Raw genomic sequence first — 24,585 nt, forward strand, 5'->3', positions numbered from 1 at the left:
TTTGCCCTATTCACTTTCACACACCCTTTAACTGCGTGCTCTTTGCATTTATGCTCTCCTACCTCACTGCCTCTACTCATACTCTTTTTTTTCTCTCTTTCTCTGCTTGGAGTACTCTGATATTTACAACAATATTTCTAAATCCCCTTTAAGCCCTCATTCACATTTAACTTACTTGAAGCTTTCCCAATTTCTCACAGCCAGAAGTAAGCTTTCCATCCCAAAATTTCCATGACTTCTATTTTCACCTCCCCATGACCCTATTTTATATCTTTCATCATATTCATTAGTATGTATGCCTTGTTTCTTACCAGACTGTATTCTGTACTCTAAGAAGATTGGAATTTTCTTTGATGTATCTTTGTAATTCATTATGATATACTCGTATAATGCATTGTACCATAGGACCTGGCATGACTATATAAACTCTCTAATATTGTGAAGATTATTTTAAAACCTCAAAGAGATCTTATTTTCTTTGTAGGCCAGTCACAGTCTTTCTTGAATGGTTTAATTTCTGTGTTCTTTTATTAAAGAATTAATAAAGAAATGAATATGTACCATCTGCTACAAATTCGATTCCGTTACTTTCATTTCAATTAAATTTTTCCCTTCCCAAATAGATTTTAGTCTGTAAAAAGGAAAGTCATATTCTATTTTTTTTTATATATCTCCACTGCATCTGTTACAGCAAGGGTACCCAACGCTTAGACCACAGACCAATCACCCATGGTCTGTTAGGAACCAGGCCACTGGCAGGAGGTGAGTAGTAGGTGAGCGAGCATTACCACCTGAGCTCCACCTCCTGCCAGAGCAGCAGTGGCATTAGATTCTTATAGGAGTGCAAACCCGATTGTGAACTTTACATATGAGAAATCTAGGCTGCAGGCTCTTTATAAGAATCTAACTAATGCCTGATGATGTGAAACCATCTCCCCCTGCCCTGCTACCCCTACACCCCTTCCCCCATTCTCAGAAATATTGTCCACAAAACTGGTCCCTGGTGCCAAAAAGGTTCAGGACGGTTGTATTACAGTGTCATGCAACTTCTTTATTAGAAGTTGCCTTTTTGTGACTGATGACTACTCTGTCCTTCCTAAGGTATCATAATCTAGGTTGGGGATGCAGAAGGAGACTTAATTCATTAGGAAGACCTATGTAAGAAGCACTCAGACTGCTGGAAGTAGAGTAAAGCCAACAGTACTTCAAGCATCAGGCATTACATCCTTTATCCAACCAATCTGATAGGAGCTAAATATGTTTGTTGCTGATAATAGTTATCATAGCCTGTGGGAACTGCAGGTGAACTGTGTTTGTCATATTTTGTTTCAAAATTATTTCGATGGCATGAGAAATCTGTTGCTTTTAACTTGCAATATAATTTGACACTTTCCTCTTCTAAAAAGTTTTTATTATGCACAGTGGAAAAAATAATCCTGAAAAGTTTCTGAAAACTGTATTAGGATAGGTCAGAAACTTGAATTGGAAATTTTGTATGTTGATTTGAAATTTTACTATCACACTTCTAAAACAATAAAATCTTGTTTTAAAATATTTGTTGGATATTCTGTTCTTCAGTGTATGCTTTGAACTCTATGATATTTACAGTTTTATAATAATAATACATCTCTAAAATTCAGTTTGTATAAATCAAATTCCAAATTTTTTAAATTTGTAGTTCTTTTTAAATGTATGTAACATATAGGTGTTCATTCTTTTCTGTATGTATTAAATGCTGGGCTCTTGCCTGCAGAATGTTTAATACATATATACTCCTCAAGATAGCCTCCAAATTCTCCCCTTCAGTACTATGCCATAGTTTTTCTAGTAAGTTGATAAACCCCCATCACATATATCTTATCCATCTAAGAAAACCAAATAGTTATTATGAATAACCATTATTTTCCAGGAACATGCTGGAAGCAAATAAGTGAAAATGAAAGTCGTCGTTTTTACTCTCAAAGAACTTGCAATCTATTAAGAAGAAAATAAAATTTTACATTATTTTTTATTAAAAAAAAAAAAGGCATACTAAATTATGTACAAGAACTCTCCCAGAATGCACAGGGAGCGGACAATGTGATGAAAAACAAACTAGAGTCCAGATGAGGATATTCAACTTTCCAGTGGAAGAAAACAGAACATTATGAACACAATCATGAACCAAAGATATAGAAAGCAGCTCTCCTGAGTTGAAGGAAGAAGAGATTATAGAGGAAAAGGAGTCACCAAGTACTAGACAAAGTTAAAAAGAAAAAAAACCCAACATGGTGAAACCCCGACTCTACTAAAAATACAAAAAAAAAATTAGCTGGGCTTGGTGGCTCATGCCTGTAGTCCTAGCTACTCGGGAGACTGCCGCAGGAGAATTGCTTGAACCCGGGAGGCGGAGGTTGCAGTGAGCCGAGATTGCGCCACCGCACTCCAGCCTGGCGCCTGGCAACGGAACGAGACTCTGTCTCAAAAAAAAAAAAAAAAAAGATGCTACTTGGAGATTCCTTGTCGGAATTTTAATTTTTTAATATAATGAGCCATGCATGGAGGGAAGTGGGAAGGAATGTATGAAAGAAATGAAAGTGAGGCTGTCCATAATCTTTTACAAAACTTACATATCAATGAAGATAGTATCAAATAGGTGTTGTGGAGAAAAGACTGTGACCAAGTAGTTATTCATGTACCAAAGTAAAAAATATATAAGTATTATAGATATTCATAGACTCAGACTGGTGTTCCCTTCCTAAGAGAACTATTTGAAGTCATACTCCAGATAAATGATGGATAAATAATTCAAATAGCATAATATAAACAGTACTGGCAATGAGAATGAAAGCCACTTTAAAAATGTGATCACAGGTTGAGCGCAGTGGCTCATGCCTGTAATCCCGGCACTTTGGGAGGCCGAGGTGGGTAGATCACCTGTGGTCAGGAGTTCAAAACCAGCCTGGCCAACATGGTGAAACCCCGTGTCTACTAAAAAATACAAAAATTAGCTGGGCATGGTCGCACGTGCCTGTAATCCCAGTTACTCAGGAGGTTGAGGCAGGAGAATCGCTTGAACCCAGGAAGTGGAGGTTTCAGTAAACCGAGACTGCCCCACTGCACTTTAGCCTGGGTGACAGGAGTGAGAATCCATCATAAAAAAAAATAAAAATATGATTATGAAAATTAAATACAAAAGCAAGTTGCTATTCTTGGAAAAGAATATTTGTCTTGTTTAAAATATTTATATGACAGAAAGGCAAATAGTGGTATGCAGATTAAATTAACAAGTATTAGATGGCAAGCAGGGGATGAGAGTGGAGTAAAGAGGGCATATTTCTCATCCTCCCATAGGTGGGAATCAGAAGTTATTGCTTTGTTCTTGAATGTAATTATTAAAGATATCATTCATATATACAGTTGACTAAGCTAACAACAATGATGGGTAGAAGTTAAAACAGGATTTCTTCCCTCCAGATCACCACAGGCGATAAAAGTAAACAAGGTAGAATTTATAGCACATTGGCCAAAAAAAAAAAATTGAAAAGTCTAAAAGATGGGATTCTGGAGTCAGACTAGCTAGCCTGAAATATCATCTTGATAAAAGGTCAATTACTTGACATACACAACACATGATTCCCTAATCATTTCATAAAATCCATTCACCATTTAACATACATATTTAATGTGTGCCTACTATGTACCAGGTACTCTTTTAGATGTTGCTGTGATCTGAATGTCTCCCAAAAATTGTGTGTTGAAACTTAATCCTTACTGTGGTGGTATTAAGAGGTGGGGCCTTTTGGGAACTTACTGAGTCATGAGGGTGCCGCCCTATTAATGGATTAGTGCCTTATAAAGAGGCTAGAAAGAACTAGCTTAAGCCTTTTTCTGCCCTTCTCACATCCATCAGGTGAGAACACAGTGTTCACTTCTTCTGCCATGTGAGGACACACCGAGAAGACCCTCGCCAGACACCAAATGCTGGCACTTTGATCTTGGACTTCCCAAGCTCCAGAACCGTGAGGAAATACATTTCTGTCCTTTATGAATTATCCAGTCTTAGGTATTTTGTTACCGCAGCACAAAGACATGCACTAAGATCGTAATGTTGAATGAAACAGATGACGTTGCAGCTCTCTCTGGGTGCTACCCTGTAGATAGGGAGATTCACTTTTAGGAAAGGAATAGGTAAATTTATAATATTATAAGGTAATTAAAAAAGAACTATGAAGAAAAATAAAGGAGAGTAAGTAGATGAGAGTTTGTTCTTTGTATCCATATCACTGTGGAATTTTAGTCCAGAAGAGTACTATTTAAATAAATTTTCGGGTAGTGCTCTGTGAGATGACATTTTAGCAAAACTCGGAAAGATGTGAAGGAATGATCTACTGAAAATCTGAGGAAAGCATTTCAGGCCTAAGGAAATAAGGGCAAAGGCCTCAACATGAGAAGGAGTCTATTATGTCAGAAACAGTAGAAGGCCAGTGTGGATAGAGCTGGGTGAGTTTGAGGAAAGTCATGCAAGATGTGGCTGGAGATTGACAGGGGCCATGACTATAAGGTCTTCCAGGCCATGCTAACAAGTTTGGATTTTATTTTATGTGTAACAGTTACAAAGTTTTTTGTTGGAAGGGAAAGTGACCTGGTTTTCATTTTTAAATAATCTCTTTCTGGCTGTTCTGTGGAGAACAGCTTAAAGGAGGGCCAGAGTGAAAGCACCAAGTCCAATCTGAAAGATTTTGCAGTAATAAAAGCAAGAAATGATGGCAGTTTGGACTAGGGTGACTGCATTTTGAAAATAGACCTAATAGCCAGGTGCCATAGCTCATGCCTGTTATCCCAACACTTTGAAAGGCTGAGGCAGATGGATCACCTAAGGTCTGAAGTTTGAGACTAGCCTGGCCAACATGGCGAAACATCCATTTCTACTAAAAATACAAAAATTAGCCAGGATAGGTGGCAGGTGATTTTTAGTTCCACCTACTCAGGAGGCTGAGATGGCAGAATCACTTGAATCCAGGAAGCAGAGACTACAGTGAGCTGGGATTGCACTACTGCACTCCAGCCTGGGTGACAGAGTGAGACTCTGTCTCAAAAAAAAATTGAGAAAATAGACCTAATAGGATTTCGCTGATGGTATGGAGTATAAGGTGAAAATGGAATTAAGAGTAAATCCTAGATTGTTTATGGCAACAGGGAATATAAATATGCAATTTACTGAGATGAGGCACATTGGAAAAGGAGTTGTTTAGAGCTAGAAATTGAGTTTCATTTAACATGTTAATTTTTGTATGTTTGCTACCCATCCTGTGCATGATGTCCAGTGAAGGAGTGAAGCCCAGGGAAAAGTTCAGGCTGAGTATATCATTGGCATTATCAGCATGTAGGTGATATTTAGAACTTTGGAACTGCATATAATCACAGCCCGGAAGGAGTGTAAATAAAGAGAAGTCAGTGCCTACCATACGGAGTTTGAAAGGGGAGGAGCCAGCAATGAAGTCTGAGAAGAAGAAAGATCTGGGGAGTTTGATGATCAAAAAACCAAGGAACACAATTATTTCTTGGAAGAGGGAATGATCAGCCATTTCATATACTGCTGTGAAGCTGAGTAAATTGATCACTGAGAATTCAGCATCGGATGTGATAACATGGGGATTCGCTCTTTAAGTGGAACAGTGGAATGGATTAAAATGAATTCAAGAGAGAATGTGACATTAGGAAATATAGACAACAAAATAGGCAATCTTTGAGGACTTTTTACTGTCAAGAAAAAGCGTAGAAATTTGAGGTAATTGTAAAGGAGCCTGGGGAAAAGAGATTTTTTATTAAACATGGGAGGCATTTTAGTATGTGCATATGCTGATAGGATGAACCCAACAGAGAGAAAAACAAATGATGCAGGCAAGAGAAGGAATGATTGCAGGGTAAGTCCTAGAGTGGATGAGAGGAATTGGAAATCGGTATGCAATTAGCCGGGCTGACTTTAGGAACAAGACAGGCAACTCCTCAGCTCTTTGAAGAGAAAAGGCAGACTATGTGAGTTCAAATGCACCCAACTGGCAAATCTGGTAATGAGAAGATAAGGTAGGTCTCTTCCAATTTGCTTCCACTTTTGTTTGAGAAATAAAAAGTGATCCCATCAGTTGACAGTGATGAGTAGGGCAAGGTATAGGATGTTTGTTAAGGAGAAGGTGTGAATTGTCTTCTAGGAGATTGACAGACTGAATTGGCTAGAGAATGTTGTTGGATCTTTTGGCAGTGCTGAGGTTTGTGGTAATCACTTTAAGGGGAGATAGCAAAACTGTGTGTTTTTATCCAGCCACATTCAGCTGCTTAAATATGGATGCAAAGTAGATGGATTCTGGACTTAACCAGAATTGGAGCCTTAGCAGTTGGGTACAGCAGTTGAAGAGAGATGAGAGGAAGATAAAAGGTGTATAAAATGGAATGATCATAATGACGAACTACAAAATCTGGCTAGGTAGAAATTGTGGGTAAAGGGATTCATGGTCTTTAAAAAAATGGCATGGCCTTGGTATGTGGAACTGAAGCATTATTGAAATAAAGAGCATACTTTTTTTTTTTTTTGAAGACAGAGTCTCACTTTTTTTTCTTTTTCTTTCTTTTCTTTTTTTTTAGAGACAGTGCAGTGGCATGATCTCAGCTCACTGCAGCCTCTGCCTTCTGGTATTCAGTGTGTGGTTGCAGATAGCAGCACTGGTTTCTTCTGGGAACTGATTAGAACTACAGAATCTCAGAGCACATCCTAAACTTACTGAATTGAAGCCTGCACTTTGACAAAAGCTCAAGGTGATTCCCATACCGATAGGGTTTGAAAAGTGCTTAAAGCAGTGCCTGATACATGGTATCCACTCAGTAAATTGGCTTCCATCATTACTATGCCTTATAAAGTTTAATAATTATAAGGTACCTGAATGATAATCTAAGTACTTAAAGTTCTTTTTCCAAATTAATCTCTCTTCCGGAACAATGTTTTTAGGGCCTGGGCATGAACAACTCATAAGGTACATGATTTTCTCATTAAATCCTTACAACAATCTTATGAGTTGTTCTATTAATATCCCCATTTAACAAGCATAGGTAAGTTACATGACTTGCCCAAAGACATTCTCCTATTAAGTTCTAGAACCAGGATTTGAACCCAGGCAGCCAGACTCACTGGTGTCCTGCTTTCCTCATCACTGCCCTACACCACAGCCCCATGAAATAATTCTTCAGGAGTGCTGAGCTTTCTCAGATCACTTTCTAAGTAGAGCAGTATGTTTCGGAATCTCAACCCACTTAAGCAGTTGGGCAATCTCAGCTCACTGCAACCTCCATCTCCTGGATTTAAACAATTCTGCTTCAGCCTCCAGAATAGCTGGGATTACAGGTGCCTGCCATGACCCCTAGCTAATTGTTTTTTTTTTTTAGTAGAGATGGGGTTTTGCCATTGTGGCTAGGCTGGTCTTGAGCTCCCAGCCTTGGGTGATCTGCCCACCTTTTCCTCCCAATGATGAGTTGCCTGTCTTGTTCCTAAAGTTGGCCCCTCTAATTGCATACTGATTTCCAATTCCTCTCATCCACTCTAGAGAGATTACAGGCATGAGCTACTCTGGAGGCTAAGGCAGAATTGTTTCAACCCAGGAGGTGGAGGTTGCAGTGAACCAAGATCACGCCACTGCACTCCAGGCTTTGCAACAAGAGTGAGACTACGTCTAAAAAAGTTGCGTCTAATGATGTTACACCAAGTTGCTGTCACCTTCATGATACACTAGATGATTCAGGGCCCCACATTTTGTTATCTGGTTTAGTAACTTGAAAAGTCTTTATGACTCAAATTTGATTGAGTACAAAAGAAAACTTCTTATCTCAGATGTTCAAGATGTTTAACATAATAGTTTATCATTTTCAAAAACTTGCTGTTCTATGTCAATAGTTTGTTCAGAGCTGGGCACAGTGGCTCATGGCTATAATCCCAGCACTTTGGGAGGCCGAGGTGGGCAGATCACCCAAGATTAGAAATTCAAAACCAGCCTGGCCAACATGGCAAAATGCTGTCTCTACTCAAAATACAAACAATTAGCTAGGTGTGGTGGCAGGTGCCTGTAATCCCAGCTACTCTGGAGGCTAAAGCAGAATTATTTGAACCCAGGAGGTGGAGGTTGCAGTGAGCCGAAATCGTGCCAGTGCACTCCATCCTGTGCGACAAGAGTGAGACTGTCTAAAAAAAAAAAAGAAAGAAAACAAAACAAAAAGTATGTTCAAGGGTTGATTAACCCATTTATTCATGCAACAAATTACTGATTTCTTAACATGTCTAGATACAATGCTGCGTGCTAGGGAACCAAACACAAAAACATTGTAGATCTTAACCTCAATGAAAGCAAAGATGGTGAAACATGAGGAAAAACACCTCATGGAATAAGCTAGTTATTCTAAGAGAAGAATGTTCTGACTGCAGAGAAGTCTAGGGTAAGAAGCACCTTAGCCCTTAGTCTGCCGGTGGGTCAGGGCACATTTCTTCACTTTTGAGCTTGAGATAGGAACCAGCTACCTAATTTTCCAAACCCAGTGTAAAATGAAAACACAATGTCCCTTGTTCAGAAATTATTAGGAATTTCAAGAAAGAAACAGCAGAGCATCATATCAAACATGGCCCTTTGAAATAAATAAATGTGGGGCCCCATGCAATTGCACAGGTCACACACCCATTACTTGGATTTTTTTTTTTTTTTTTTTTTTTTTGAGATGGAGTCTCACTGTCACCCAGGCTGGAGTGCAATGGGATGATCTCGATTCACAGCAACGTCTGTCTCCTGGGTTCAAACGAGTCTTCTGCCTCAGCCTCCCAAGTAGCTGGGATTACAGGCATCTACTACCACACCTTGCTAATTTTTGTGTTTTTAGTAGAAACAGAGTTTCACCATGTTGGCCATGCTGGTTTTAAACTCCTAGCCCCAAGTCATCTGCCTCCCAAAGTGTTGGGATCACAGGTGTGAGCCACTGTACCCCGCTCATTATTTGGATTTTTAAGAATAAATAGTTATTCATTAGATGCAAGAGACTGCAATTGAACATTTCTAGATTTAAGCAAAAATTACTCAATTAATCTTGTATTTACTAATTCCAGAAATGAATTCATTCAGTTATTTTGTTTTCTGAATTACATCAAAGAAGATACATCCCTCTGCACTAGAATACAGTATTTGGGTTAGCATTTAGTGGGTTGCTTTTCCTCTTTTCATCCAGTACTGTTGGTCTTTTTTTTTTTTTTTTTTTTAACTGATTTGTGAGTCATTTTCTTCTCTTATAAAAGAAAACATTTTTTTTTTTCTTTCATCACCCACCTCCCATCCCCTACCACAGATCCAGGGACGAGCCACTGTTTGAAAAGCAGTTTTCTTTTCCTTGGCACCATTGAGGCTACATCCTGTTTGTTTGAATTTGATTGCCCTCAACACACAAATTAAAGAGAGTCCATTAATAGAGATGTTAAGCTTTCAAAGTGAGAGAATACTCGTAAGATTTTTAAGATTCCTGAAAATAGCTTCAAGTTTAAGTCAAAGTTAGTGAAGCAAATATTTCCAAGGAAAGATCTGAAATAGTCTACTGAAAAATAACTGTGCATCTACCTCCCCAATTCCCATAACATAGAAATTCTTCAAACATAGGTCTGACTTAAAATGATTTCTCTATTTCATCATCTATGTAATGAAGGGTAAGCCTTTTTCATTCAGATTCACAGTCAACAGATACCTTCTTGTTTATTTGATGTGTCAGTGATGAATTACATTTGTGAAAATTAATAGTGCTGGACATATAATACATTATATGTATAATAATTACTAATTATTCTATAAGGTAAAATGATTGTATAAAAATTAAAATAAATTATTCTACTAAATAGCTAATGAATGTACTATATTTAAAGGTATTTAATCATATAATTACAGAATTTATTTTGCAGATGAGGAAATTAAGATGAGAGGTTAAGTGACATACCCGAAGTCATATAGCTTTTTGAAGCAGAACTGCCTTTGCAAAATTGTAACTGAGAAAATTGTAACAGTGGAAGGGATCTGACCTGACTCCATCTTGTTTCTAACCTTCGAGCTGTTCCTCGTCCATTCCTGGGAATAGGCCCAACTAACTTTGGGAGAAACTTATAGTTTAACTTTAAAACAATGATGATAACAGCCCTTTCCCAAAACAAACCCCCTTCCTGCCTGGGGACTAGATTGCTTTTGCAGAACTAACAAGTTAGCCGAGATTAGAAGTTACCGTTTAGGAGTCATGCAGCTCGAGGCTGCAAGATTCTGACCCTCCTCAAATTGTTCCTTGGAAATAACATCACCATGGTAAAACCTTAGAACAGTGCTTGAGATATTTTGTAGACCCTGTACTCAATGGATCAGCTGGCACCACTCAGATAGAAAAACTGGCTCATCTGGTCTTGTAGCTCCCACCCAGGAACTGACTCAGCGCAAGAGGACAGCTTCGACTCACTATGATTTCATTTCCCACCTGACCAATCAGCACCCTGACTCACTAGCCCCCTACCCACCAGATTTTCCTTAAAAAGCCTGATCCTCAGGGAGACTGGTTTCAGTAAAAATAGAACTTTGGTCTCTCATCATGCAGCCAGTTCTGCGTGAATTAAACTATTCCAATTCTCCTGCCTTGATAAATCGGCTCTGCCTAGGCAGGGGCAAGGAGAACTCTTTGGGTGGTTACAAGCTTCTTTGCTCCTGGTTTACTTTTTCTCATGGGTTTAACAGAATATTATTTGAACGTAACATAAAATTTGAATGCACTCAGAAGAACTACAAAAATTCAAAGTTGAATTAAACTCTGGGACATTTTGAAATTGTGATTAGACTTAGAAGTCAATTTTCATCCAATCATTATCATTGCTGAATGCTTTTTGACTACATCTTACCTCTCTAGGCTTTATCAGCAATATCTAATAATTACACATCATAATGTGAAACTACCAAACAGTGTTATTTTACTCTTTGCAAGGACTTTGGAAATAACTGGAAATTGCTTGCTTCTTTCTCTTTTTCTCTTTCTTCTGTGTGTGTGTGTGTGTGTGTGTGTGTGTGTGTGTGTGTTTGGAAAAAATGTGAAAAATAAACATATCAAAATAAAGACTTTGTGTAATATTATGTTAAATTATTTAATAATCAGGAAATAAAACATTTTATTTTAAGAAATATATATGTATAATATTTGTATGACAAAATAAATTTTTGGCCAAATCATTTTCTTATAATTTTGAGTAGTTTGGTAAAATAAAGTCATGTTAATCTACAATAGGGAAAATAATAAATGAAAAATAATAACCTGAAAATAATTTTATACCCAAAAATTATTTTAGCCTCATTTTAAATGACTAGATTTTGTTCTGGACTAATTCAAAGAATGGCTTTTGTCACATTTCATTTATAAAGACTCAGATACCTATTGAGATTATTTTGCCTATGTGATTTTTTTTGAAATAAAAATTTTATTGACATCTAAGCTACATAAAGTGCACAAATCATAAGGTAAAAGTTAATTAATATTATTTATTTTCTACTTATTTATTGCAGTATATAAAAATAACTATTATTTTTATGATGACCTTTCATTCTGTGCTCCTGCTAAATTCACTTATTAATCCTAATGATTTACTGGTAGCTTCTTTTCAATTTTCCATGGACATAATCATGTCATTCATGAATAATGGCATCTTTATTTTTCTTTTCCTATACTAACCCCTTTTATTTATTTTTCTTGTCTTATTGTTTGGCAGGGGTAAACAAATAGCATCTTTCTCTGAAAATGTTTAAGTATGTTTTCTTTTAACTTTTATCTTTAAATAATATTTTCACTGGATATACAATTATAGGTTAGCTGTTATTTATTTCATTATTTTAGAAGTATTAATACATTCTCTCCCATCATCTCAGTTGGGAAATCAGTTGTCTTACTTTTACTTATTTTAAGATAATGTATCTGTTATTCCTTAGCTTTAAGATTTTCTTAATTGTCTTTATTTTACAGTCAAGTTCCTTTTGTGTGATTTACCTTGCGTTTACCCTTCTTGGGTGGTGTAGGTACTTCTTGAACCTGAAGCTTGATGTCTTTTGTCAATTTTTAGAAATCCGAGGCCATTACTTCTTACAATATTGCGTCTCTCTCTTATTCCCTTCTGAGGCTACAATCACATACGTATATTGCCATTTTTATTACTGCTCCAAACTTGTCTTCTACTGTTTTTTTTGCATCTTAAATTCTATATTCTCCATGCTGCAGCTTGAACACTTTCTGCCTCAATTTAGCAATTCTCTCTTCAGCTATGTCTAATCTGTTATTAATTCAATTTATGGAATGTTAAAAACATTTCTGTTATTTAATATAGCACAAGTACAGAAAACTTAATAAAGTATACATGTCTATGAAATGAATAATCTTGGAAATGACTACACATATCAAGAGCTACTTCGTAGCCCTAGCCATTGTCCCTGCCCAATCACAACACCCTCTAGCCCCTAGTAGCAGTCAATATTTTTATTTTTATGGTAATATAAACTTACAAAATATATTTTTAACATGAGGACATTATATTAAGTGAAATAAGCCAGCCACAGAAAGACAAATACTGTAGGATTCTCTTTATACAAGGCTCTTAAAGTGGTAAAAATTACAGAGACAGAAAGTAGAATGGTGGTCATCAGGAGTTGATGGTGGCAGAGGGAGGAATGGGGAGTTATTGTTTAATAGGTACAGAGTTTCAGTTTTACCAGATGAAGAGTTATGGAGAGGGTGGTAGTGATGGCTGTACAACGCTATGAAGTGTTATACTGAATACCACTGAACTGGATGCTTAAACTGATGAAGATAGTTAATGTTTTTGTTCTATCACTACCACCACCACAACAACAAAATAAATAAAAACAAACCTATAGAATGATTGAAGTCTCTAAGAGGTGTCATCTTTTTTCTAGAGGAGATTCATTATTGTCAGGGCAGGCAGTTTGATTTAAGGGAGATAGCCTTTATCCAATCTAAGATTTTGTTGATTGAGAGCAATATTTAGTTTTATGAAGGCTGACCCATTACTTATTCACCGTTATTACAGTAGTATATCACTTTAGGATTCCCAGGTGAAAGTATGGAATATTTACCAAGACCCCTCCTTGTTAGAAGACCCTATACTCCTATTTTTGGTCTTCTCAGACTTGAAGCTGCCAAAAGGTTTACTCAGCTTTTTAGCCTTTTAGAGTTGCTGATGAATCAACAAATGCCCCAAGGAGAAAGTGGTACCACATGCTGGTTTAACAGCTCTAAATTTCCCTCGTCTCCAGAACCTTGGCCCTCAAGTACTCACTTCCTTGGCGGCTTTTAAGTCATTTTTAAAACTCGTTTTTTAAAACTAGCTTTTCTGATTATTTTCATGAAGTTGTTCTGATATAAAGTAGTCTGCCATAGCTGGATGTGAAAATCTTACCTATGTGACTTCCTTTGGTATTATTCATTTAGCAAGCATTTATACCAAAGGTTTAATTACAGGCATACTTTGAAGATACCGTAGGTTTGGTTTCAGACCACTGCAATAGAGTGAATATCACAATAGAGCAAGTCACATGAAATTTTTTATTTCCCAGTGTATATAAAAGTTATGTTTACACTGTATTGTAGTCTACTAAGTAACAGCATTGCTTTCTTAAGAATAGTATGTCTAAAAAACAAAGTACATACCTTAATTTCAAATACTTTATTGCTAACAAATGCTAATGGTCATCTGAGCCTTCAGTAAGTTGACATTTTTTTGTTGGTGGAGGGTTTGCCTCAATGTTGATAGCTGCCGACTAATCAGGTTGATGATTGCTGAATGATGGAATGACTGTGGCAATTTATTAACATGAGACAACAATGATCTTTGCTGCATCAATTGATTCTTCCTTTAATGAAAAATTTCTTTGTAGCATATGATGCTGCTTGATAGCGTTTACCCACTGTAGAACTTATTTCAAAACTGGAGGCAATCCTCTCCAATCCTGCTACTGCGTTATCAACTAAGTTTAGGGAATATCCTAAATATTTTGTTGTCATGTCAGCAGTATTCACAGCACCTTCAGCAGAGGTAGATACCGTCTCAATAAACCACTTTATTGGTTCATTCATAAGAAGAAACTCCTGATCTGATCAGGTTTTTTTTAAAATGAGATTGTAGCAATTCAGGCACATCTTCACACCCTACTTCTAATTTTAGTTGTCTTGCTATTTCTACCACATCCATATTTACTTCCTCCATTGAAGTCTTGAACCCCTTAAAGTCAACCAATGAAGACTGAAGTATTAACATTAATAGGAGTTTGGAAGAAGTTCATTCTTCCAATAAAGATTGGAATGAACTTCTTCCAAACTCCTGTTAATGATAATACTTTGCCTCCTTCCATGAATCACAAATAATCTTCATGGCATCTAGAATGGTGAATTCTTTTCAGAAGGTTTTCAATTTACTTTGCCCAGATCCATCAGAGAAATCTCTTTCTATGGCAGCCATAGTCTTATGAAATGTGTTTCTTAAATAATAAGGCTTGACAGTCAAAATTACTCCTTGATCCATGGGCTACAGAATGGATATTGTGTCAATAGACATGAAAAACAACATTAATCTCCTTGTATATTGCCATCAGAGCTCTTGGGTGACCAGGTTCATTGTCAATAAACAGTAATAATTTGAAAAGAATATTTTTTCTAAGCAATAGTTCTCAACAGTGGTCTTAAAATATTCAGTAAGCCATGCTGTAAACAGATGTGCTGCTATTCAGCCTTTGCTTTTCCATTTATAAAGATCAGACAGAGAAGATTTCACATGATTCTTAAGGGCCCTAGAATTTTCAGAATGGTAAATTTGCATTGGCTTCAACTCAACTCAAATTCACCAGCTGCATTAGTTTCTAGCAAGAGAGACTGTTCTTTGAAGCTTCGAAGCCAGGAATTGACTTCTCTCTAGCTATGGAAGTCGTAGATGGTATCTTTTTGTAATAGAAGGTTGTTTCATCTACATTGAACATCTGTTATTTAGTGTGGCCACTTTCATCCATGATCTTAGCTAGATCTTCTGGATAACTTGCTGCAGCTTCTACATTTGCACTTGCTGTTTCACCTTGCACTATAAAAGTTAAGAAGATAGCTTCTTTCCTCAGCCTTCATGAACCAACTTCTACTAGCTTCCAACTTTTCTTCTGCAACTCTCTTGCTTCTCTCAGCCTTCATAAAGTTGAAGAAAGTTAGGGCCTTGCTCTGGATAAGGTTTTGGCTTAATTAAGGAAATGCTGTTCCCGGTTTGATCTTCCATCCAGACTACTCAAATTTTCTTATATCAGCAATAAGGCTATTTCACTGTCTTATTATTCATGTGTTCATTGGAGTAGCACTTATAATTTTCTTCATGAATTTTTCCTTTGCCTTCATATCTTGGCTATTTGGCACAAGAGGCCTAGCTTCCAGCTTATCTCTGCCTTTGACACGTCTTCCTCCCTAAGCTTAATCATTTCTAGCTTTTGATTTAAAATGAGAGAGTTGTAACTCTTTTCACTTGAACAGTATTAATTGGTTATTAATTGGCTTAATTTCAATACTGTTGTATCTCAGGGAATAGGGAGGCCCAGGAGAGAGAGAGAGATGGTGGAGAGGCTGGTCATTGGAGCACTCAGAACACACACAGCATATGTTGATTAAGTTTGCCTTTTTACATGGGCATGGTTCATGACACCCCAAAGTAATTACAATAGTAACATCAAAGATCATTGATCACAGGTCACCACAGCAGATATAATAATAATGAAACAGTTTGGAATATTGTAAGAATTACCAAAGTGAGCACATGCTGTTGGAAAAATTGGCACCAATAGACTTGCTTGACACAGAATTGCCACAAACCTTCAATTTGTGAGAAAATGCAATATCCACAAAGGAGAGTAAAGTGAAGCTCGATGAAATGAGGTATACCTGTACACTGTTTAGTTGTTGTAAAGTGGACTTCTAAAGCAATGCATGTACTAGACAATGTCTTAAACTTTGTGTACTCTTGTGCATATTCTTTTTTTTTTTCTGAGACAGGGTCTCACTCCCATTGCCCAGGTGGGAGTACAGTGGTGTGATTATAGCTCATTGCAACGTCAAGCTCCTGGGCTCAAGTGATCCTCTTGCCTTGCTATTCAATTCTTTGTAGAGATGAGTTCTCACTATGTTGTGCAGGCTGGTCTCAAGCTCCTGAGCTCAAGTGATCTGCTTACCTTGGCTTCTCAAAGTGCTGGGATTACAGGCATGAGCCACTGCACCTGGCCTCCATATGCTTTAAGGTCACAAAGGATCTTACTGCTACCTGTTTGAGTCATCTATGTATCACATCATGTTTTGTTTCATCTCTTAACATTATTTAATGATAATAAGTCTAAGAATACAGTGTCATGTTGAAAAAACTTAATTTGTAAGTTTTTAGTTCTATGTTGATGTATATATGTAAAGAAATAAAATGTTCTAAAGTAAAAGAGAAGTATTAACAGGTTCAGTTCTCTCTCACACACATGCACACACACACCATGTAATATTTACAAAAGCTTTAATTTAACATAGGAAGCTACATTTCCTATTGAATGGTATTGTGCTCACTGATACAGCACTCACCTGGTATCTATACAGTCAATAGGCATCTCTTTATAACTAACCCAAATATTAATACACCAGTGTGTGTGCAGATCTACAGGCAAGCTGCTCAACAGGTATAGGACACTGAAGCCACAAGATACAGAGTAGTCTTAAGGCATCTCTTAAGCACTTAATCTAAAAACAAAACTGAGTTATTCCATTAATTTCCATTTCCCCTAATGTTTTACTTTTTATAATTTTCTACATTCTCATTTTGAGAAAAAAAAATTATGACATTGTTCAGAATGGGCCTTCAACCTTTTTTCCCTGACACTCCTGAACCCTTCTTTAAATTCTATGGTACACCTTTTTTATGCAAGGGATATATTACTAATAACAGTAGTGTGTAAAAACTAAAATCTTAATAGTACAATATTTTTATTTATTTATTTATTTATTTATTATTTTTTGAGACAAGGTCTCACTCTTTTGCCCAGACTACAGTGAACTTGTGTGAGATTTCAACTCACTGCAACCTCTACCTCCTGGGCTCAAGTACTCCTTCCACCTCAGACTTCCAAGTAGCTTGGACTACAGGCACGTGCCACCACTCTCGGCTAATTGTTATGTTTTTTATAGAGACAGGGGTCTTGCTATCTTGCCCAGGCTGGTCTTGAACTCCTGGTCTCAAGTGATCCACCCACCTCAGCCTCCCAAAGTGCTGAGATGACAGGCATGAGCCACCACAACCAATCACAATATTTAAATACTAAAGAAGATCACTATTTAAATATAGTCTATTTGTCATTCATTTTTGGAAATAAAAATTTACTCATTAACTTATTCATTTTTAAATGAATAATTATTAAGCAGCCTATAAATTGAGTAACTTTTTTTGAGTGTGAGACAGTATACTAAATATTTTACTCTAAAATGAAGGTCAAGTGATCAAATAATGGATTATGAGACTATTAAAAATTCAGAACATCCATGGAAATTATAAAAACTGAATAAAGAGAAAAATAGATGCCCATTCTATAAATCATACTAGAGATATCATTTAGTGATATTTTTGATAGCATAAGTTTTGGGTTGTACCTATTCTGGAATCTTGGGCCATTAAGTCTCTAAATTACTTCTAATCTGTCCTAAAGCCTGCAAAAATGGAAGTTGGAATCTGGAGTTACACAGTAATTCTCATAGCCTTGCATGTGAATTATATATGAAATTCTTGAATATTATTGTCACTTGAAATCATGCATAAACCTAGATCAATCTTTTGATTTGAAACTGCTATTAAAATAACATTTTTACAGTGTGAGGGGATAATCTTGATGTTAAACCAATGATAATTTCTGAATCATTTTCTGCATTTTTATGCTAAAAAAGCCCAAGTTTGAAAATAATAGTAATATTACAAAAATGAGTCTTTGTCTCGGCTAAGAAGATATCCTATATTGCTATTTAGATTCTTTTCTCAAAAGAAAAAAAAATTTCTACCAGGGAATTCAGTTATCTGTACCATGATGGAAAAATCTTAGTATTATATGCCAACAGTGTCACCCAGGATCATTGAGTTACCTGTTAAAGCTCCTGTAATCAGGCAGTTCTGCCTTTCCTTCAGGCTTGAAAAGTTTAGGATATAAAGCCTCTAAAAGCTCCGGATCATTGCTAATGGCCTGCTCCCAGGGAGACTGATAGTACTTAGGGACAGCTGTGGTGTTGAATTTTTCAGGAGGAATTTCCTTCAGTGGTCCAGAATATCCTTTGGAAAAATATAGCAAAAATAAGTAAACACTGTGCCCAGAGTTACTAAACTCCACCTAGCATTTCACCATGTTTGATTTTTCATGCTGGGTTAAATTTATGAAGCATCCATCCTCTTTATCATCTCTTAGAAAACAGCAGTCTGCAAGTGTTAGACATTTTAAAGTTCCTGTAAGCTTATGGGAGTTTAAAAAGAAACCATTTTTCTTAATGTTTAATTTTTTCAAATTATACTTTTTCCTTGACTATCTTGGAATATATTTGTTCCAGTAAAATTATTCATTCAATTTTCTAAAAATTGTGCTCCTTGCATTAATTCACACTAAACATTAGATACCACAATTAATTAATTTTAAAATGTTAATATTGAGTGCTTGTTGTAGTCTAAGCTGGGGAAATCGCAATGAAGACAAAATCTCCCTCCTCTCGAGCTGATTCTTTAGAGGTGATGTTTGAGTTTTGTCTATCTTCAATTGCTGAATGCTCTGTAAAATGTTTAAGCTTCAAGAAGATGGAGTAACTTGTCTCCACTACCTTATTCAAGCCCAGCTCTTCTTAACTCCCCATGTATCCATTTCTGTTTATTTTGTTCCTCAAGATTTCTTACCTACCTTTTCTGCTTCTGATCTCACCTCCCCAGCTTATTCTCGTAACAGCTGGGAATTTTCTGTAAATACCATTTAAAAGTCACAGAAATTCCTGGCATAGATCTTTAAACCTTTTTCACAGTGACACTCTTCCAGTTTTCTTTTTTTTTTTTTTTTTTTTTTTTTTTGAGACGGAGTTTTGCTCTTGTTACCCAGGCTGGAATGCAATGGCGCGATCTCGGCTCACCGCAACCTCCGCCTCCTGGGTTCAGGCAATTCTCCTGCCTCAGCCTCCTGAGTAGCTGGGATTACAGGCACGCACCACTGTGCCCAGTTAATTTTTTGTATTTTTAGTAGAGACGGGGTTTCACCATGTTGACCAGGATGGTCTCGATCTCTTGACCTCGTGATCCACCCGCCTCGGCCTCCCAAAGTGCTGGGATTACAGGCTAGAGCCACCGCGCCCGGCCTCACTCTTCCAGTTTTCTAAGGCACAGTTATCTACTTTCTGTTTACACTGCCATACTACCTGATTATATCCCTGCAATTCTCTCTTCCATCATGTTAAATCCCTTTACCATTTGATGACTTCTACTTTTAGAGTTCTCTGATGCTCTTTCCCATCTATACAATAATTTTGATTTTCTTCCATCAAAGCATGCCTATCTTTACACCAAAATGTTTATCTCCTCCAAAACAGTCCCTTCCTTGATAATTCCATGTGTAAATAGTTATTTGTGATTATTTAATTTTTCTCAGATTGCCTCCAATATCTAAAAGAGATCTTTTTATAGGCTCCTTTTCTCTGCTTACCACTTACATACTGTTGTTCCTCAAAGCTCTTTTCTTACACAATGTACTCTACCTAAAAAATTCCATTTATATCCATAGCTTCGTTGTAACCTATGTATTGATGATTCTGACTTTTTTTAATCTTCAAGCCTTCTACTCAATTATTTACTATATTTGTCAAAATTAATGATCCACTGTCACTCTTTATAACTTGTCTAGACCTAAATGCAGCCATTTTCTAATATATTTTGCTTCTTTTTCTATTTTGGTCATTTTAGCAAATATTATCACTTTACTCTAAATGATCAAAGACAGCATTATCCAAAACTCTCCCTCTTCCCCACAACAAATCACAAAGTGTTACCAACTATATTTCCTAAGAATTTCTAAAATAGTGGCTCTCATACTATTGTGTCTTAATTATCTTGGAAACATATTTAAAATGTAAATAATAGGATCCTCCCTCCAGAGATTTGGCTTCAGTAAGTCTCAGGTATGGGTCCAAGTGTTTAACAAACTCTAATACAAGTCTTAGGCAAGTGGTCTACAAACAGAACAACGAAGAACATTGTTCTAAGAAATTCTCTTTACATTTCCATTACTCCTGCCCTGGTCAGGCCCAGGTGTCTCTTGCCCAGGTGTTCGTCAGAGCTTCAACACTAATCCTTTAGCTCTAACCCAGCTCCCAGCCACCCTCCACACTGCTGCCCCAGGAGACCTTCCTAACTGGCCACACTCTTCCCCTGTTCAGGGTGCCCTAATGCCTCCCAGGACAAAATCTCAACTACTCAGTGTGACCCAGGTGGCCCTTCCACCTGTCGAGCCTCACCAGCTGCTTTCTCCTCTCACACTCTTTGCTCCGGGACTATGGATCTAGTCATTTGTTGCTTGGGGTGCCTCTTATGCCCCCCTACTTGGTCTGTTTATTTCCTGTGCCTGAAATGTTCTCCCTACTTCCTGTCATGTGCAAATTTCTATTGTAAGCCTCAGCTTCAGGTCACCCTTCTAGGCAGCCATTCCTGCCTCCCCAAGGAAAAGAGTTTTCTTTCCTGTGTCTTCTCTTCATATATTGTATGTAATTCCATCACCATAACTACCACATTAATCTCCTATTCCTTTCATGGAGTCAGACATTTAGAAACTTGAAAACTTTAACATTTATAAATTTTTAAAAATTCCTCAAAATCCCACTACCCTAACACAAATATTTAGTTGTATGGATTTTCTTCCAGTTTTTCTTCACCCATAAACATAATGATCACATAACTAGAACATCTAGTGTACGTGTAATTTTGTTTTCCCCAAAATTTGTTTAAACTACTTTTAAATGTTTCTATATCGTGTTTATAATTATTTTAAGGGTTTCACAATAATCTATTAAATTAAGGTGTTATGTTCATGTAATGTTTTTCCATTTTTGAACATTCAGGGTTTTCTAATTTCTTTTTATATATATCACTAAATAACAACTTTTTTCTTTTTTGATATGCTGAATTATCTACAGAAAAGAATGTGCTTATGTTTAACTTTACAGAAACATTACAATTCAGCAATGCCATATATCTACATTTTTGTTTGATTTTTAAATATGTTTTAATATAACTGAAATTTAGATAAATTTTATTTTTATAGTATTTTGGCATTTTCATACTCTTATTTATACATGTATGAAAAACGTTGGCTTTTGGATACATAGTTAATCACTAACAAATTAATTTGCCAAATTGTAATAATTATAGTTTTACTGAGCTTATTGTACTTTTCAACTTATCTACCCAGAAGGAAGAATCCATTTGTACCCTTGCTTCATAAACTACCTAATAACACCCAAACTCTCCCTTTTCTTACTCTATATTACATAGACATTTTCTAATATTTAATATTGGATATTAGCTTTAAAGAGCTACATAAATTTAGAACTTTAAACATTTCTCTTAAGTTAAACATTGCATGTCCTCATTCATATGTGGAAGCTAAAAAAGGATCATCTCCTTTTTTAGAGGTAAAAAATAGGACAGAGGATACTAGAGGCTGGAAACAGTCGAGAGAAGTGTGGACAAAGAGATTTGTTAAAGAATGCAAAATTATAGCTAGATAAGAGGAATAAGGTCTACTCTTCCCTAACACTGTAGGATGACTATAAATAAGAATAATATATTATGCCAGGCATGGGGGCTCATGCCTGTAATCCCAGCACTTTGGGATTCTGAGGCGGGCAGATCATGAGGTGAGGAGTTTGAGACCAGCCTGACCAATATGGTGAAACACCGTCTGTATTCAAAATACAAAAGTTAGCCAGGTGTGATGGCATGTGCTTGTAGTCCCAGCTACCTGGGATGCTGAGGCAGAAGAATTGCTTGGATCCGGGAGACAGAGGTTGCAGTGAGCCAAGGTTGCACCACTGCACCCCAGCCTGGGTGACAGAGCCAGACTATATCAAAAGAAATAATAATAAATAAAAATAAAAAAGAATAATATATTATATGGTTCAGATAGCTAGAAGGAGGACATTGAATACTTCCAACACAAAGAAATAACAAATATTTGAGATGATGGATATGTATCAAAACATCGCATGTACCCCAAGAATATGTACAGTTATTACATATCAATTTAAACAATATGAATTAGAACTATAACAGTTCAGTTGGAGGTACATATTGTCAAAAATATTACATTGGAGAAGATTCGAGGAGTACTTTTGCTAAATGTACTGTTTATTTTACAAAAATAAGATATCATTAGTTTCAAGATATAACTTTAAAATTTTTTAAATCTATACATTACTCTTGAGAAAATGCTTGAATTTTCAAAGACACTGTAAGTTACTTTGAAAAGTTGTCTAATTAGATAATGTAATTTTTGGAAAGATGTCAGACTATGAATAAGGAGTTGATTCTCTTTTAAAATAATAAACAAATGTATACTCTTTAGGAGCTGCATTGAAAGTCCTTTGAGGAAACAGAGAATAACAAAAACAATCACCATAAGATCTGTTGACATGAGGCACTTGTAAATTTGGTAGCAATCTTGTTTAATTCTTTTTGGTTTTATTTATTTATTTTTTGTAGAGATAAGGTCTTGTTATGTTGACCAGGCTGGTCTGGAGCTCCTGGCCTAAAGTGATCCTCCTGCCTCAGCCTCCCAAAGTGCTGTTATTATAGGTGTGAGCCACTGTACCTAGATCTAATTCTTTTTTTCTTATTAATTTAATTTAAAATATTTTTATTTTTAGCTTTTGTGGGTATATATTATAGGTGTATATATTTATGGGGTACATGAGATCTTTTGATAACATCATGCAATGTGCAATAATCACATCAGGATAAATGGGGTATCCATCACTAAAGTATTTATTGTTTATGTTATAAACAATCCAGTTATACCCTTTTACTTATTGTAAAATGTGCAGCTAGGTTATGGTCACCCTGTTGTGCTGTCAAATACTAGGGCTTATTCATTCTTTCTATTCTTGTTGCTTCACAGGTATTCATAACCTCAACATCTTAATTTATAAAATGAGGATTGCAATTAATAGGTCATGGAGTTACTGTGAAATTAAAAAAGACAATATATATCACAGCATTTTATAAATTGTACAGTCTTATGCAAATAGAATTTCAATATAATTACAAATTATTATTAGAATTTTCAATATAGCAGGTGATTAACAGATCATCTAAAAGAAAGAACATATGGCTACTATGAATGTTTTATGTGATTCCTTTAGGTCTGAATTTTTGCATTTGTTTTGTATTTATCCAAAAAGCTTTTGTTTTTGAGTCAGGATCTCACTCTGTTGCCCAGGCTGGAGTGCAGTAGTGTGATCATGGCTCACTGCAGCCCCCCACCTCCTGGACTCAAGTGATCTTCCCACCCCATCCTCCCGAGTTGCTGGGACTACAGGTGTGCACCAACACACCCAACTAAATTTTGTGTTTTTTGTAGAAATGAGGTTTTGCCATGTAGTCCAGGCTAGTCTCAAACTTATGGGCTCAGGTGATCCATGCACCTCACTCTCCCAAAATGCTGCGATTAGAGGTGTGAGCCACTGTGCCTGGGCCCAAAAAACATATTTAATGAGGAAAGATATATTATTTAAATACTATTTAATAAAGGCATTAAATGCCTTGAGTCATATCATTAGATACACAGAAATTGCATTGCTGTATTGGTAAGGGGATTGGTTACCTGGTGCAATGTTGTCTGGATTTGGAGGGCTTCGTGGATCTGGGGTGTTGGGAGGAGTCAAGGGGGCTTGCTGTGAACCACCTTCCAAGTTGCTTCCATCCAGTTTCTCATTCTGCATAGCAATACTGTGCTGTTTTTTAGGAAAAGTAAACTCTGCTGAAAACTCAAAAATATAAGCATAATAATGGGAGCTATATATGCAAAGCTCCATTTGTATATTTATAATTTAAATGCAATGTCGTTTCATTACTTCCTGGGACCTCAGTAATTTTTTACATGGTAATATGGTTCTACATTTGAATGACGCTTACTGATATCAGTCTAAGATCTGCTTTACGATGTCAATACACTTAATAATAATTAAAGGTGAAATTAGTGGAGCCTTAGTGTGTGCCATGCACTGTGTCTAGTGGTTTATATCAATCATTTCATTTCTATTTGCAACATCTCTATGAGATAAATGTATTTATTTTTGAATCCTTACTAGTCTAATAATGTAGAGCATGTTGGCCAAGCATTTGGCCTAGTAATTCTTATGTTCCATTGTATTTATATTTTGTCTTTAATTAGATTCTTTAATGGTTAGAAAGTTTAAAAATCGAATCTGAAATTTGAACAG

At 36.4% G+C, this 24,585-nt stretch overlaps 2 protein-coding genes across 4 annotated transcripts in view; one reads left to right on the top strand and one right to left on the bottom strand.

Moving 5' to 3' along the window:
* LOC144581759 (uncharacterized) overlaps positions 1 to 7,970 on the top strand; it is a 31,305-nt gene extending 23,335 nt beyond the window's left edge. The window contains exons 2-3 of one of the 2 annotated variants that reach the window (XR_013532974.1): positions 3,893 to 4,001; positions 6,622 to 6,792. Coding sequence is in view for 1 of the 2 variants with exons in the window: in XM_078366568.1 (XP_078222694.1) it covers positions 3,893 to 4,001; positions 6,622 to 6,752 (240 nt within the window). In the remaining variant the exon portion in view is untranslated. Of the gene's footprint in view, positions 1 to 3,892; positions 4,002 to 6,621 lie in introns of both variants that reach the window. The other variant, XM_078366568.1, reaches the window with a different exon arrangement.
* The window catches only part of MYOZ2 (myozenin 2), a 48,406-nt gene that overhangs the window by 2,628 nt on the left and 21,193 nt on the right, over positions 1 to 24,585 (bottom strand). For both annotated transcript variants that reach the window (XM_008992768.5, XM_002745444.6), the window contains 2 exons: positions 23,967 to 24,096; positions 18,211 to 18,394 (listed from right to left, as the gene is read on the bottom strand). In XM_008992768.5, the coding sequence (XP_008991016.1) occupies positions 18,211 to 18,394; positions 23,967 to 24,096 (314 nt within the window). The remainder of the gene's footprint in view (positions 1 to 18,210; positions 18,395 to 23,966; positions 24,097 to 24,585) is intronic.

Source organism: Callithrix jacchus, chromosome 3, assembly GCF_049354715.1.
Source record: "Callithrix jacchus isolate 240 chromosome 3, calJac240_pri, whole genome shotgun sequence".
Classification (NCBI taxonomy): Eukaryota; Metazoa; Chordata; class Mammalia; order Primates; family Cebidae; genus Callithrix; species Callithrix jacchus.